This window comes from Cavia porcellus, unplaced genomic scaffold, assembly GCF_034190915.1.
Source record: "Cavia porcellus strain 051 isolate PalLab524CR breed Dunkin Hartley unplaced genomic scaffold, mCavPor4.1 scaffold_1, whole genome shotgun sequence".
NCBI classification, from domain to species: domain Eukaryota; kingdom Metazoa; phylum Chordata; class Mammalia; order Rodentia; family Caviidae; genus Cavia; species Cavia porcellus.
In genome coordinates this window covers 59,921,645-59,935,390 of record NW_026947484.1, presented here as the reverse complement: position 1 = coordinate 59,935,390, position 13,746 = coordinate 59,921,645, and the positions used below count along the sequence as shown (strand labels likewise).

At 44.6% G+C, this 13,746-nt stretch overlaps 1 protein-coding gene across 1 annotated transcript in view; it reads left to right on the top strand.

Moving 5' to 3' along the window:
- Positions 1 to 13,746, top strand: part of Wdr72 (WD repeat domain 72) — a 172,886-nt gene that overhangs the window by 98,694 nt on the left and 60,446 nt on the right. The window contains exons 17-18 of the mRNA XM_023565937.2: positions 1,274 to 1,353; positions 4,495 to 4,690. Coding sequence (XP_023421705.1) covers positions 1,274 to 1,353; positions 4,495 to 4,690 — 276 coding nt within the window. The remainder of the gene's footprint in view (positions 1 to 1,273; positions 1,354 to 4,494; positions 4,691 to 13,746) is intronic.

Below are 13,746 nucleotides of genomic sequence, written 5' to 3'. Positions count from 1 at the left end.
CTATCTTTGACAGTTTTAGTCACTGCTGTGGCTTCCTAGAACAAGGCCTGGAAGAAATTCAGCAAACATTTCTTGACTAGGCTTGTGAATAAAATGAATAAGTGAGTCACATAGTGGATGCACAGCACTGAGCAGGTACATGCAGCATTCTGAGGGCCGGGATCTATCACTGCTCAGTGTGTATGTGCCCCGGGTGGCTTTGCCCCTTCCAAAGCCCTCCTTGCCACGACTGTAAAGAAGAAAGGTCCAGGCTTGTGATACATGTGCAGATTGTGGCCTGGTTAGTGGGGTGCACAGAAGCCCCTGGAGGAAGACTGGAAAGAAGCCTGCGCCATCTCCAGTGGAAGTCCCTGAATGCTTTGATAGTTGCATGCCTGGCATGTGGGGGCTCATGCCCTGGGGCTTCTAGACGCCACCCCACTACACACCACAAGGAACCCTGTGCATTGGAAGGGTCCTGCCTTGTAAACGGAACCAGGCTTGCTGGGCTTGGAGGACACAAGCGTGGCCACACTGCATGCCACAAAGGGCCCACATTCCCACTTGAGCCCCACACTGACCTTCCACTCTGTTGCCTTCCGAGGGTCGCTCCTGCAGGGCCTTCTGGGCATCGCCTTCTCCCTGCGTGTGGATTTGGTGGAGTTGGTTACACGGGTTTGGCCTTTTAGTAACACCAGGAGGAGGACAGGAATATGAGGCTCGACACAGATGTATCTGCAGAACAGGAGCCGCTCCCTGGCCCTGGCCAGGAGCCCTGCCTGTCCTCTAACCACCCAAGTACTCCAAAATCTAGTTAGGCTCCCTTTGCAACCCTCTGACTGCAGGTAAAGCCTCGGCAGACAGGGTTGCATGTTGGATTTTAATAATGGAGATGGGAGGTAAAGGAAATGGGGGATTCGCTTTTCGTGTTATTTCCTAAGTCCGCACCCTACAGCAGGGTAAGTGCTGTACCCAGGCTGCCCCTTCTAAATGCCATCTGTAGGAAGAAGCTGTGACTGAGTGCTGTCAGTGAGCTGCTACTTTCTTTCCATCTTTGCCCAAAGTTGCGTTAGTGTAATTGTCTTGTGTTCCTTGACCCTGGCTGCAGTGAAAATCACCTGGGGCTGTGACAGAACATGATAGACTCCGCCTCGCCCCAGCCCCAGCTCCTGGGGTGTGGTCCTGTGTTGTGAAACATGGGCCCCTGGTGGTTCTGATGTGCAGCCCAATTGAAGGACCACTGGTGTCCTCAGTCTGAGCACTGGAGCTGCAAATGTGTCCTGTGCTTTCCTAGGTAAGACCGACTCTCCGCCTCCCAAGGCTGACATTTCTCTCGTGAAGCTGATCTCTTCTTGGCGAGACCAGTCTGTGCAGGTATGGGCTTATTCCTTTGTGAAAATTCCTTGGTGCCAAGGTTCGTGGGAACCCTCCCTCTGGGGGTGCACATGAGCAGGGCCTGTGTCCTCCTCAGGGAGGCTCCCCAGACTCCTGCTGGTGACCAGAAGTCATGACAGGGATAGGGGGACATGAACTGTCACACAGGTGTGGGTTTGTGGGGCTGTGGCTTCTTGCCCGATAGGGTTTCAGCTGGAGACTAAGTTGTCTGGTTTTGCACTTCAAAATGTGCCTTGATTGGGAATTTGTTTATGTGAAATCAGAAAACATTTTCCATCCAGAGAATTTCTGATCTGGGAGCTGGAGAGCAGGTTTCTTCCGAGTCCTTCTTCCTCTTCTAAAGCTTCTTCAGGCTCTGGAGCCCTCTGTGGCCTCATGCATAGCACGATAAATGCACAAACCAGGGGTGACAGTAGCCAGCCACAAACTGTGGCATGAATGAGTGAATGAATGGATGACTGTGAGACATTCTCTGTAGCAACCCAGTGAACACCAGGACAGGCGGACTGAGTTTCCAGAGATGAGCCTTTGCCTCCAAAGGGTTTATTTTTAAAGGTGAGATTTTCTTTCCCCCAATAGCTATAGAATTCTCAAGTGGGAAAATTCCTTAAGAAAAAGGACTCAACAAAATCCAAAGGTCTTTTCCAGGTCACTTAACTTTCTGCTACATTTTGATGTGGTCTGGGCATGTTTGGACTAATGGACCTTTAAGGGTCTTTGATTCAGTGACCCCATCTAACACGCTGGCAACAGAAGAGACGTTCACAGAGCACTTACTAACCACACAGGAATCCTCCCGCTTCGGCCACCCACCCTGTGCGTGATGCTGGACAGTAGATTTCACTTGTTGTTGAGTGGTTTTTTTTTAGATCTTCCTCATATATAAAGTGGAACGGAGGCTTTCCAAAGCCCCCAAGAGCAAGATTCTTGCAAGTAATTGTTTAAATGCCTCAGTAACTAGGCCTAGGTTTTTCTGGGGGTGTTTGTTTGTTTGTTTGTTTGTTTGTTTTCCCTCCTGGTAATGAGGGTTGAACCCAGGGCCTTCCCACTAAACTAAATCCTCAGCCATTTTTATGTTTCATCTTGAGATAGAGTCTAGCAAAGTTACTAGGTGCCCAGGATGGCTTGGTACTTGCAATCTCCCTGCCTCAGCCTCCCAGAGTGCCAGGATCACAGGTCTGTTCCACTACAACTACTTAGCTGTAAAATTTTTCTTATTTACTTATTTTTGCTCTGAAATTCTCCCTGACACAGTTGGCTTAGGCAGGCACTGAATCACTTGAGCTTAAATTTGCTTTCCATGTATTTTGGGAGCCCTCAGTGGTGAGGAGTGTTCCCCTTTAAGGTCGAGGAGAGGAGGAGCTAATTTGCTGCTGGCCAGTTTGTCCAGATGTTGAGTCTTTCGCTTCCGGTTACAGGAAACGCTTAGCACACAGATGGGTCCTGGGAAGGGAGCAGACGTCTGTCGTGTGCTTGTGTCGGGCACCGTACTCGAGTTCTCCAGGTTTTATAATCAGCCTCGTGGTGCACATCACACCCCACCGTGGGCGGGAGAGGCCAGCCAGAGCTGAGGCCTGGCTAGGTGCTTTGTCAAAGGCACCCAAGTCACCCTGGGCTGCGTGGAAGTGCTGGGGCCCCAGAGGGCCAGTGCAGCACCCGGGGCACAGGTAATGTCTGCCCCTCCCAGCCAGTGGCTTTGGAGACTTGCCTGCTTCTCTGTGCAGCCTGCATAAAGTATAATGTAATCTTTTCAGACACGTGTCTATGCATTTAGGAGACAGCATAATACCCACAGTACCCAAGTCTAGGTCACTGTTAAAACCACAAAGTTAAGTTTTACATTTCGCTGGAAAAAATTTTATCCTGATTCTCAAAATGTATCTGCTGTGTTTACAAATTAGGCATAAGCATGGACGATGCAAAGCTATCAGTAAATTATACCTGCCACACTTTCTATGGTTAGCGGGTGCGGAAGAGCATTTATTGAGTGCCTTCTGCATACAGATGTCATACTGGGATTATTCCACTCTTCTCACCAGGTAGGGTGTCACCAGTGACTTGCTTGCTCCTGAGCCTAGAGCTCTTTCTTTACTTCCCAGTTGGGTGTGCACTGCTCAGTGCTCACTTTCACCTTTGTGGCTCTACATGTCCTGCTTGTCACAATGAATCGATTTTAGCTCAAGTTACTTAGTTCTCAATGATACCTGATTACAGTAATTTGTGCTAGTAATGATAACTGTAAGGAAGTCAACAGTTAAAAAATGTAAAGTCATGGCATGTAGATTTAGTAACTAAAAATGTTAAATGAAATTGCATAAATGTCTATATTTACATTGTTACAGGATATCACATGTCAGTGTAAGGGAAGCCCCATCCTCTGGGGAGCATGAGGCCAGCCCCCCACTGTGATGACCACGCCAGTCCTGGACTTCACGGTCCGGGGTCCAGGGCCTGTGTGGGCAGGTGGGGACCAAGCTGCTCGGTGCAGCATCCACCCTGTGCTTTTCAGTGCCCAAGTCTGGCTCCCAGGTGAGGACCAGAGCTGCAGAGGAGCTCAGGCCCCTCAAAAGTGAGCTGGAGTCGAGGGTCAGGAGCCTATGCACCTGTCTGTCCATGCGCCCATCTGTCCCTTGGCTGTAAAGTGAGGCACTGCACGGCTCAGCGTGCCAGTGGTATAACCTTAGTGACCACAGAGCTGCTGCACATCTTACATTGGCCAAATTCTTTCCTTAACTATTTGCATTAAAAGTAGTTTAAATTCAGTGTCTGTAGCTAAGTAACACTTCAAAACCAGACTTATGTCGAGGTGCTAACCTTGTCTTTAAAAACCATGTCATCATCTTTACCTTTTGATGGGGTGAGTGTAACTAAGCTGGGGAGTGTCCTACCCCAAGGGTCCAGGTTAGAACAGCTTATGTGCAGCAGCAGTGCCATTGCTGGAGTTTCTCTCCACAGCCCACTGGTTGGTCGGGAAGCCGCTTCAAGCAGAACAGAAATATAATTCCTAGAAAGCTGGTTCAAACCAGGTTCTGAGTTTCAGGTTTTTGACACGAGCGCTAAGCATTTGTCATCACATTGCAAACACTGCAATGCCTTTAATAAAAACAAAACAACTTCCAGGTACCTGAAGCCATGCAAGCCGTCCTGCTGGCGGAAGTGGAGCAGCACATGAAGAGTCAGAGGAAGAGCCCCGTGGACCACCACATGTGCCCAGGGCCAGGAGAAGGCCACGGGGACCAGGTGCAGGCCACACCCGAGGTGGGCCAGGCCGGGGACCTGCAGCCACTGCCCGCCTGCAGCACTCCGCCCACGCACTGTGAGTATCGCTGGTGCCGCTGACCCATAGCACGTGGTTCTGTTCTGACCCGATTCGCTGGGCATTGCTGCTTGTGATTGCAAGACTTAGGAATGTGTAGAGTTCACTGTAGTCACAGATACTGCCTGAGCCAGCACTGAATTCCTCTCAACAAGGCTTGCAGTGGAGGGATGAGGAGGGAAGACGGGATCACGGGGCTGGCCGAGAGGCAGTGGGTGAGGAGGACGCTCGGATCTGTGTTCAGTTTGCACCCTGCTCATGGCCATATGCTAGTTCTTCTTTTCTGTGGATGAGAGATATGTAAAACTTGAACTGGTTCTACAAGTGGGCCATTTGATTTTATAATGAGCTTTGTTATTATAAATTCATAATAGTATGTATCATTTATGATTAGCAAGTGAGTCTAACTTTGTGTTGTGAGGTGTTATCTGAGTTTTATAGCTTGTTTTCTATGACTTAAGAAAATTAAAAGCAGCAAAAACTTAATTGCTGCTTTTAATTTTCAATTTAATTCAGTTTGATAAGCTTTTGGTGAATATATTAAATGAGTGCTTTTTCAGAAAAAAATACTGCAAATGTGTATTATATATATATATATATATATATATATATATATATCCTTCTTTTAGGTCTCAGAAGACATTTTACCTTTTTTTATTTGGGACTAAGAAAAATGCTGCTAAGTTTAAAATGTTAGATCCTGGATTAGGTATCGCTTAGCATTTCAGTTTTCTGAGCCAGGGTCTCACTATGTAACCCAGGCTGGACTGGTAGTCACGAGGCTCCTCCTGCCTCAGCCTCAGAAGTGTTGGGGTAACAGTCATGGTTCATCACGCCCAGCTCATTGTTTTATAAAATTACTGATGAGAGTGTTTTGTAGTGGGCGATGGAAAGGTACACACAGAGAAAGCCAAAGATCCAAATAGGCAGAGGACTTCTTAACCCAGGGCATCCTGGATGAAGGCGGACTCACTGGATTTTGACAGAGCTGAGAGGTTATTCAGGAATGGGGCAGTGGGCTGGTCTGCAGACGTGAGTGCTGATTATCTGGAGTCCTCACCCCAAGAAGCTACTTTCCACATCACAGAACTGTCACTCTTTACACCTGCGCCTCCTGGGTTAGAGGTTCTTGGTGCACTGTGACAGTGCCGCTCGGCTGCCTCCGCTGCCTCGTGACTCTCGTGTCCCTGTCATGTGGCCTGTCCTGCTGGCTCCTGGGCAGAGGTGCCACTGCCCCCTGGAGTCCAGTCCCACCATGACTAAAGATGTGGGGGGTTTCAGTTTGATGTCATCTGCCTTTTGATCAAATAGGTAGGAGCCTTTCATTGCCTGTGGGTTAAAGAAAATTCTGGTTAATTTGTGATAGCAATCAAAATATTAAAACTCCTTTCTATGTTGGTAGAGGAAACTTAAAATATTTTAAAGACCAAAGTTATTCATTTATACTGAATATGTATTTTCTGAAGAACAACTATTGTCAGGAAAGTACTAACTGACATTGCAGTTAAATGGGAAACACATAGCAGGCTATGAAGAGGGAACTGTCTGTGCAATGCTATTAAATGAGTATTGCCCTTTTTCTCTTTGGGAAAAGACAGGAAAAGATTTATTTTATATACAAAGCGTTAAGAAGTTGGCAAAGTATAGGACAAAGTTTTAGACTTTCCTTATGTTGCAATGAGTGCATTACATCATGGTATTTTAAAAACAGAAACAAAAGGCTATTTTTTTTTGTTTGTTTGTTTTGTGTGTTTTTTATTTTGAAACGTCGTGTTTAAGGGTAACGTAGGGCTGCTCACTGGTGTGATAACTTCCCGAATCTCATAGGCAGAGTCAAGTGAGCCCAGTGTCACTGCATCCCACTAAGCGATCTGAGGATGCAGGTTTTGTAGCCACTTGCATCACCCTGGCCTGTTTTATCTGTGACCTCTCTCCTCCCAGTTCCCTTTCTAATTTCATTTATTTGTCTTCTTTTTTGTTTGTTTGCTTGTTGGAGCCACTGAAGCTTGAAACCAGGGCTTCACGCTGAGCTGCATCTTCATCCAGCCCACTTTTCTTTTTTGTTTTGAGTCGGGGTCTCACTGAGGCACTCTGTTTTCCAGGTGGTGTCAGAACTTGCAGCCTTTGCCCCTGAGTCTCCTGGAGCGTTGGGGTTACAGGTGTGCACCCCCGCACCTGCAGCTGACGCACTAGAAAGTAAAAGATGGCTTTGCTGTGCTTGGAACTTCCTTTGTGCTAGGGTTGAGTGTACTTGGCTTATTAGCATGGTGATTAGATGGCAATAATCAGAAGGAAAAATAGCAGCAGCAATTATTGAGCTCTTAATATATTCTCACAGGATGTGAAGTACTTTTGAATCTCACTTCACTTTTTCTTGTCATCCTGACCTAGTCCACATGAAACCTGAGTCTCTGCTGCCACATCAGGCCCTCGAACAGGCCGCTTCATGGCTTTGCAGTTGTCCAAAGAGGTGCTGGAGAGCAAAGATCCAGCGGTGCTTCTCGGTTTTTCCTGAGAAATTGCCACTGTCAGCTTTTCATTGCTGTCCTAGATACAGATCCTCATGTACATTAAGATAAAGAGTTCAAATAAGTTTTAAAACATCGAGTGCATCCGATTGGCTGTCCCGAACACCACCAGTGGTGTACACCCTACCCTGAGAGAGGCTCCTTGTTACCCTGTTGTGAACAGGCTGGGTGCGAGGCTGATCCCACAAATCCCTAAGCACAGCTGAGGAAGCCCAGGTGCTCCCCTGAGCCTCCCTCTGCTCCAGGAAGCAGGGGAGTTTGCTCTAAATCAGGTTGGTCTAAAAATTGAATAATTTATTGAATGGTTTCTTGGACTTTTATTTCTCTCTCATAAATCATACTTTCTCTTCCCCGAAAAAGTACAGTGTGTTCAATCTTTGGCATCTTGGCCTTCACAATAAAGAAAATCGCAGGGTTTCCGGAACTGTTTGTAGGAGAAGCCCTGGAAATCACATGAAGCGAGGGTCACGGCATCACTTGAGTGTCAACTGTGCCCTCTTGCATCTTTATTTCTTCAGAGTTTTCACGTAGAACATTTCATGTTCTAAGCGTTTTCCTTGAGGTCTTCATATTTGTGTACTATTGTATATAGAGTGGCAGCTTTTTCTGAGTTTACATTTTCACAGTGATTACATTGCTTTCTTCCTGGAATCTTTTTAATGAGAAACTGTACAATTAATACACATTTGAAGTCAATATTTATTGCTTTAAAAACTGCAATGGCGTCTATTATTAAAACAAATTTGAATGGGTGTTTTTGTCTTTTGGAATGTTACTTAGATCAGTTTGAACAAGTAATTTAAATCATTCCATTAAATAAATTAGTTGAATTAGAAATGGGGGCTTTGTAGATAAAACTGTCACCCTGGAATTATTGGCTGAATTTCAATTTTACGTTAAACTGTGGCTGTGAAAAGAATGGATAAAATAATGGATATTGCAAATAATCTGTATTACATGCATCATATTCAAAGATTTACCTGGACAATTAGTAACAAGATATGCTATTCATTTAAGTAAAAGTATGCACTTTCTGAGAGGCAGAAAGGCAGCATATACTCTGAGGAAGTGCTTTGGCGGCCCTGGCCGTCAGGACAGGCTGCTCCCTGCCCCACTGCTTATCCATAGTAACCTGACCTGCCCCTGACCTCACCCACCCTCTTCTCAGGTCTCCAGGGTAGCTGTGAGTGCCTTCCCGCCCCCACCTGCTCCTGTAAAGTACCTTGATCTGCACCCCGCTGCCTAATTGGAGGGTACAGACTTCATCTGCACTCCCGCGGGCACATGTGCCAGTGCCACAGACCTCTATAGGGTACAAGCCAACATCAGAAGTGGCTGAAGAAACCTCTGTCACCCGATGGGGACCGCCAATTTCATGGCAGGAGTAGCCACACAGGCTGTGCCCTATACTCTGCTTTGTGTGCTGCTCCTGCCTGAACTGTTCTGTGGGGCCCACAGAGACAGCAGGTCTCTGACTCCGATGCACCATACCCAGACTCACTAATCACACTGTGGAGCCCAGCAGAGAAAAAATTCAGCGTTGCATGACAGAGTATAACCAAACACACATCTTCAGGGGGCAGCTGCCTCCCTGAGAAGGTCTTCTAAAAAAAGGTACTTACACGAGTTCCAGTAGGTGCACTAACCTCAGCACAGGCATGCAAGGTACAAACAAGGCAGTGGAACACCCCCAAGGATACAGCTCTCTGCCAACAGATTCCAAAATATCAAAATAGTCAAAATGCCTGATAGAGTTCAAAGCAATGATGTTTAACAGCCTCAGTGGCATCCAAGAGAGAACAGACTGACAGTTAGGTGAGCTTAGGAGTAAAATGCAGGATGTGAATGAGAAATTCAGCAGCAGATACTTCCAAAAAGAATCCTGAAAATAAAGAGCTCAGCAAGCCAAATGAAAAATTTAGTTAAAAATCATCAATAAAAGTCTAGGTTAAGTGTTCTAAAGAATATCAGAACATGAAGATAAAGTCTTTGAATTATCTCTTTCAGACAAAAATGACAAAAAAGAAAAAACAAAACTGTTCAACAATTTTGAATACCATTAGGTGATTAAGCATTCATACCAATGACGTATCTGAAGGGGAGGCAATAAAGATTAAGGACCTGCAAACAAACTCAATGAAATTATAGCAGAAAACACCCTTAAATCATAGGAGAGACACACACAACCATGTGCAGGAAACTTAATAGACATGACCAGAAAAGATTCTCACTGTAGCATGTTACAATCATGCTGTCCAAAGGGTAGAACAAAGAAAGGATTTTAAAATCTGTTGGAGAAAAAGCACTGAGTCATATTTAAGGAAGATTTTTTAGGCTAATAAACTTCTCATGCAAGCCTACAGTCCAGGAATACATGATGTGATGTATTATGAGTCTGGAAGGAAAATTACCATCAACCAAGACACACACACTCAGCAAAGCTTTCCCTCAGAGACATAGACCTTTTAAGATGTGCAAAACTGGAGGAAATTCCTGCTTATCTACCAGATAAGCCTTACAAAAGAGGCTTAAGAGAGTCCTCTACATCTAGAAATGAAAGAAAGATAAATACCATTATGATAGTATGTGAAAGTATAAATCCCACAAGAAGAGTGGATGCACAAAAGAGAAATAGTAGAGAATCTAACACTATTTATATGTAAACGATAAAGCCACAAAAACAAATTAATGGGAAAGAATCAAATAAATATTCAAACAACTAGAAAAAATTTTAAAATGGCATAGATCTGTACTTTCAATAACTCTGAATGAAAGTGGATTTAATTCTCCAAAGTAAAAGATACCATCACAATGAATTTAAAAATAAAACCCAACAATACACCTCCTACAAGAAACCACCTCACCAATAAAGATACCACAAAGTGAGAGGATGAAGCATTATATTCTAAGCAAATGAAATCTCAGGGCAAGCAGAAGTAGCTCTACAGATAGCTGTCAAAACAGACTTGGAAATGAGAGGGACAGACAAAAAACGACCAAGGGATCAATTCATCAAGAAGACACAATAATTGTAGATCCATATACACCTAATGTCAGAGTACATAGTTTCATGAAACACAATTAGACCTTAACATTTAATAATCAGATAGCTTCCAAATACAATTTTAATAGTATTTCAGTACATCATTTTCATCAGTAGATAAGGCATCCAGACCAAAAGGAGAAAAGAAAAGGAAAACTCAACAAGGAAGTCAGAAGTAAACTCTAGTGCAGATCAAGTGGCCTTAACAGACATTTGCAAAGCATTCTTCCAGCCTGCAGAAGGACATACACTCTTTTATCAGTGGCTGAAACTTTCTGTAGGAGAGACTGTGTGTTAGGCCACAAAGAAAATCTTAATAATTTTTTAAAAATATGAATTTATATCCTGTGTCTTTTTTGGTGACAAAGAAATGAAGCTTGGAGTTAACAAGAGAAAGTTTAGAAGTTATACAAATTTATGAACACTGAGCAACACACATTTAAATGGACAGTGAGTTGTTAAGGAAAGTCAGAATGTAAATTTAAATATTTTTGAAACAAATGAAAATAGAAATATTATACCAAAGACTGTGGATTACATAAAAGCTGTACTAAGAGAGAGATAATAGCAATGACTACTTACATTAAAGAAAAAAAAGTCTCAAATACCAAATAAATGCCTTAATAATTTATCTGAAGCATGTAGAAAAACAAAAAATCAAGTCTCAAATTAATAGAAGGAAAGAAATAATAAAGATCAGAGCAGAAATAAATGAAATAGAGATTATGAGAGTACAGAAGGTTAGTGAAATAAATAATTGGTTCTTTGAAAAGATAAAATTGACAAATCCTTGGAGAGAGAGAAAGATTGATTTATCAGAAGTGCAAAAGGAGACATTACAACTGAAATCACAGAAAAATAGAGGGACAAGTTGAAAACTCTAGAAGAAATGAACATATTTCTGGACACATACAGCCTCAACAAGGGGCAGAAAGGGTATAAAATAATCTGGAGCCCCGTAACAAGTGACCAGACCGAGTCAGCAAAGTCTCCCCACGAAGACAAGCGCATCTCATTTGTTCCACAGAACTGAGAAAGAGGGAGCCCTTGCAGACGCAGTATAAAGCAAGAAGTGCTGCTGTCAAAACTGAAAAGGACACAACAGAAAAAGAGAGCTGTGGACCAGCGCTCCTGGTGCACACAGAGACAGAAATCCTTAGCAGATACCAGCGAATCAAGCCCAGCAGCATTTTTAACAGGTCATAACCCTGATCTAGTAGGTTCAACATAGGCAAATAAAAAACTATACATCATATCCATAAAATGAAGGGTAAAAATCATGATTATCCTAATAAATACAGAGAAAACATTTAATAAAAAATTAATATCCCTTCATGAAAAAGGCCAGGAATAAATTAGGTATTAAAAAAAAAAAACATACCTCAATGTAATGAAAGGCATTTCTGACAAACTCACAGCCAGTATCACAGTGAAGGAGAAAAACTGAAAGCTTTTCCTCTAAGATCAGGAAGCAGACAGGAGTGAGCACTCCCACTACTCTTTGCAATGTGGTACTACATGTTTTTATCAGAGCAGTTAAGCAAGAGAAGGAAAAAGCATACAAATAAGAAAGGAAGTCACATGACCTCCTTGGAGATAATGTGGTTCCCTACATGGAAAAATGTGAAGACGCCCCTAAAACAGATGATCAGAACTGACAGATGCATGCAATAAATCAGCAGGATACAAAAACCAACATATAAAAATCAGTGCCTTTTCTGTACACATGATGAAATTTCTGAGAAAGACATTGGGGAAGTAATAACTACAAAAAACAGAAACAAAGCCTAAGAATAAATGTGCATAAGGAAGTGAGAGATTTCTACAAGAAAAATTATGAAATTCTAATGAAAGAAGTTGAAGAAGACACTAAAAGATGGAAAGGCTGCCATGTTCAATGATTAAAGCATTAATATTGTGAATGTCCATAATAGCCAACGCATCTCCAGATTCAGTGCAACCCCCATCAGAATAGCAGTGACATTCTCCTGACACCAGGACAGAAACCACCCTGTAATTCACTGGAGGTGCAAAGGCCCCAGTAGGGGAAGCCATCCTGAGCAGAGAGGGCAAAACAGGAGGTGCATAGCACCTGACTGCAGGTCACAGTCAAAATTCCAGTCATCAGGAAATGGTGGCTCAATAGGAAAGCAGGTGCTCAGGCTGGTGGGACAGGATGGAAAAGCCGGAGACAAAGACACACACCCGCCGCCAGCTGATTCCTTATCAGAGGTGCTGACACATGAGGACCTGCAGCCTCCTCGGCAAGTAGCACTGGGAGCACCAGTGCCAGCACACAGGAGGCCCAGCTCCACACTGGCTCCACTCTATCGAATTGATTCACCATAGATCACACCTTAACACAGGACCTAAGTGCTGCAATACCAGAAGAAAACAGGGGAAAGATTCCAGGATAATCAGGATAGGCAGTAGGTTTCTAGGGAGGACCTCGAAAGTGTGGAAAGCAAAAGTAGTAGCTGACAAATGGGATTTCATCAAAATAAAAAGGTTCTGCACAGCAGAGAAGACAAAGAAAAGAGGGAAGACAGAGCCTCGGAGTGCCAGAAAGCATGTCAGCTGTTCATCTGGCCAAGGGTGAGAGTTTATATCCAAACTATGTAAGGAACTCAGAAAACCTAATCAAATACCCAAGTAATCCAAAGAAAGTATGGGCGAATGACCCAAGGAGACATTTCTCAAAAGAGTAAGTGCAGATGGCCCATAAATACACGGGCAGCCACTGTGGGAAGCTGCGTGGAGGCTTCTTCCAGAACAGCACCAGCACTGGCATGTGGTCCAGTCCTCTCACGGCTGGGTGTGGGTCCAGGAATGAGGCCAGGCACAGGGAAAAGACGCCCGCACGCCTCACATCAGCAGTGGGACCCTCTGCCCGCCTGCCGTGCCCAGTGGCTGCTTGTCACAGAAAGCTCTGGAAGGTCGGCCATCACTGCCCTATGCTCACTGTAGAACAGTCAGGGTCACCATGCTGTGGCTCATCAGTAGGGGAGCGCGTGAAGTGTAACTGTGTACAACCAGTGGAGCCATGCTAAGCCAGGAGGGTAAAATCCTGCCCTGTGCTGCAGGTGGTGGAGTCAGAGGGCATAACGCTGAGTGAGAGAACCCAGACTCCGCGTTTTCTTTCACATTTGTGAGAACTAGAAGAGAAGAAATGAACCTGCAATGATTGCAAGGGCCCAGAGAGGGTGCTGGGGCGGAGACCGGGAGAGTGCAGGCAGCGTGGAGACATGGAAATGATCCGGATGCTGTGTTTGTGTGCGGAGCAGCCTGTGGGCACACACAGTGCACATCAGCCCAGGTTAGTCAAAAATACTAACCAAGAACTGCACACTCAGCTTAGGGTTAGGGTCAGGTTAGGGTCAGGGTCAGGGTCAGGGTTAGGGTCAGGGTCAGGGTCAGGGTTAGGGTCAGGGTCAGGGACAGGGTCAGGGTTAGACATTGCAGGAAAAAAGACACAGAGATTGCTC